At 52.9% G+C, this 3,139-nt stretch overlaps 1 protein-coding gene across 1 annotated transcript in view; it reads left to right on the top strand.

Moving 5' to 3' along the window:
* The first annotated feature begins 1,350 nt into the window (after positions 1 to 1,350).
* CCZ1 (CCZ1 vacuolar protein trafficking and biogenesis associated homolog (S. cerevisiae)) overlaps positions 1,351 to 3,139 on the top strand; it is a 29,620-nt gene continuing 27,831 nt past the window's right edge. Inside the window, exon 1 of the mRNA XM_006889629.1 lies at positions 1,351 to 1,543. Coding sequence (XP_006889691.1) covers positions 1,430 to 1,543 — 114 coding nt within the window. The 5' untranslated portion in view covers positions 1,351 to 1,429. The remainder of the gene's footprint in view (positions 1,544 to 3,139) is intronic.

The raw sequence follows: 3,139 nt of genomic DNA, 5'->3' as shown, positions 1-3,139 counted from the left end.
CTGTTTTTCTCTACTCTTTCTCTTCTATTTCACCGATACTGATCTTTAGGCTCTCCTTTGATGTATGTACGTGGGGTTTAATATGCTCTTCTTATTTGGTTTCTTTTTTTTTTTAATTTTTATTATTTTTGTGTGAGTGTACCGTCAAATCAGATCTGACTGGTACAGGAGGAGATTGTCCCTCCTTCCCCGGCAGAGCATCTGGTGTATTGGAACCGTTGGCCTCTGGGACTGTAGTTGCAGCTCCTTGCCACTAGGCCACCAGCGCTCCCCTTAGTTTATAATTTTTAAGTGTGCAAAACATGATGAAGAAGTTTGAAACATTGTGAAAATTATCAAAATGTGAGAGACACGAGGTGAGCACATGCAGCTGGAAAAATGGCAACGGTGCAGCGTTGTCACGGATTTTCAATTTGTGTGTGTGTGGGCTTTCCCTTTTAAAAAAAGCAGTATCTGCAAATTGCAAGAAAACAAGATCTGCTTTTACTAAACACGATGCCCTCAATCACAACAAAAAATGTGGCTGGGACCCACCTGGGAAAACACTTTGCAGTCCAGAGGGGAGCAAATGACAGGAAAATATCTTCTAACAGAACAAGAAGGCAAGCAGCCTAACTAACCCAAGATCACCAGTAAGGTGATAAAGCGTCCTCCCTTTCTCCCTTCACATCAACGCCCCTGTTCAGTGTGAAGAAGCCAGAGAGTCGGCATCCAGTTCCCAAATCAATAAGACAGTTGGTTTAATCACCATTGGAAAAATGCTTATCATTCCCCTGTAGCATCTGGTCCCCACTGGATCCTTTTCATTTCCTTCACCTGCTCCCCCCACAAACCACTTTCTGCAGCTCTGCAACTGCACCCCTGCCCATCCTCACCCTTCTGCCCCCAACCCTCGCCTCCTTGTACCCCCAATATGTTTTTCCCAATAAAATGAAACAAAAAATAATAAAACCACCAACAAACAAATTAAAAAAAAAAAAAATCTCATCTCTGATTAGAAAAAACCCCACCCACCCAGCCAGGCGGCGGAATCCTTAGTGTTGGTGTCACCCCGCCCCCATCGCCTGCCAGTCAAGGTGTCACAGGCCCGCCATTGGGCGGAAAGGGTTTCCGCTTTGACCAATGAGGAAAGAAGCTGTGGGGCGGCGCGGGGTGGGGCAGGAAGGACCGGTCCGCTCCCCTCACCAGGCGTGGGGTTCACCGGCCCGCCCTCCGACTAGAGAGTGACACCTCGGAGTCACCGCCCTGGGTACTACTCACCCTAGTGACGCCACTGGTGCCAGGAGGAGCCGCGGCCCTTCGGAGTCTCTTTCCGGTCTAGCGGTGACTACTTCCGGAGCGACGCCGCGCGAGGCGGAAGTGCGCGCTCCTCGCAGCTGCTGTCTCCGGGCGGGCGGAGGGAGGCTGCCGAGGCGGGGGCCGGGCCGGGATGGCGGCAGCGGCGGCCGGGACCGCAGGCTGGGCGGCCCAGGAGAAGCAGTTCCCGCCGGCGCTGCTGAGCTTCTTCATCTACAACCCGCGCTTCGGGCCGCGCGAGGGAGAGGTGCGTCCGCCGGCAGTTTAGGAGGGCCGGGGAGGGTACCGGGGACAGGAAGGCTCGCGGCGAGACCTGTCCCCCTGCCCTCGCTGAGCGGCCTTTCCCCAACTCTTGGTTGGTGTCAGGTGTGGCTCTGGGGACGCGCTGGGACCTGCAGACGCCGGGTGAAGGCTTGTCTCCTGAGCCCGGACTGGTCCGGTACGGTCCTGACAGCTGCACCGCTCACGCCCCGCGCAGGTGCCGGCCCGCAGCCTGGGCGCGCGCCTGTGCAGGACCTGGCGCGGCGGGAGTGCAGGGAGGGCTGTAGTCCTCAACGAATGCAAGTTTGGAGGCCCTCGGAAAGTTCCCCCCATGCTGATGGCTTTCTAGCTTTCATCGTTTGTGTTGTGTTGTTGTTGTTGTTTTTCCTTTTAACTTGTCCTGTGTTTTGTGGAGTGAGCTACGTTTTGTTGGTAGCAGAGCTCGATCTTTTGACAGCTGTCCGTCCAGATGCTCATGAGGCTGCTACCTTTAGTGTGCAGGGAGATGCAGGGGTTGCGGACCCTGGTAACGCAGAGCATGAAGTCTTGGACTACAGTCCAAAAAAGTCAAATGGTAGAATCCACCGGCCACTCCGAGGGAGAAAGATGGGTAGTTTCTTCCTAACGTACACATTTACAGTCCCAAAACCCCTTGGAGGGGCCCACGGAGTCGGAGCCGCCCTAATAGCATTGGGTTTAGGGTAGATATTGTAGATGCCTTGGTGATGCAATCGTTAAGTGCTTGCCTGTGAGCTGGAAGGTCAGAGGTTGGGTTGGATTAGACGAGCAGCGGAGTAAAACCGTGGCAGTCGCAGTCGCTCCAGTAAAGAGTTGCTGCTTTGGAGCCTCTGTGGGGCAGTTCTACCCGGTCCAGTGCGTCACTGAGCCTGCACCCCACTAGCACATGATCGGGACGCCCCTGTACCTGTGTGCGTGCACACGCTTTGTTTTCATTAGCCTGAGGATGGGAATCCAGAGATTGAATTTTCACGAAAAAAAAAAAACTGACCAGTGTTAATCTGATGAATTGGAATTTGCATACTGAATGTCCAAATAGTTTTTCAGATGGATGATATTTATGCAGTGGTATAGAGATAAACCGGGTTTTTGTTGGGTTTAAGGGTTTGGATTGGGTTTTGGGTGGTTGTTTTTTTACTGCCTATATAACAGGAGAGCTCTTGTAGCCTAGGAGTCTGTAGGGATTGTGCTGCTAACAAAAGGCTGTGCCTCTCGTCAGTTCGAATCTATCAATGGCTCTGTGTGGGGAAGATGGGCCGACTGTGCAAGCTCTGCACATGTGATTTAGCCTCAGAAATCCAGAGGGTCAGCGATGAGTTTGCTCCTAGCTGGACAACAGGGCTTTTTAAAAGTGTGTGTGTGTGTGTGTGTGTGTGTGTGTGTGTGTGTGTGTGTGTACGCGTGTGTGTACGCGCTCGCCCCCCTACCGTCAAGTCAGATCTGACAGGTACAAGAGGAGATTGCCCCTCCTTCTCCAGCAGAGCATCTGGTGGATTTGAACCACATACCTCTGTGATTGCAGTGCAGTCTCTTGCCACTAGGCCACCAGAGCTCCCTGGTTGGG

The sequence above is a fragment of the Elephantulus edwardii genome, unplaced genomic scaffold (assembly GCF_000299155.1).
Source record: "Elephantulus edwardii isolate Elephantulus edwardi_28Jun2011 unplaced genomic scaffold, EleEdw1.0 scaffold00080, whole genome shotgun sequence".
Classification (NCBI taxonomy): domain Eukaryota; kingdom Metazoa; phylum Chordata; class Mammalia; order Macroscelidea; family Macroscelididae; genus Elephantulus; species Elephantulus edwardii.
This window is presented reverse-complemented; position numbering and strand designations above follow the sequence as displayed.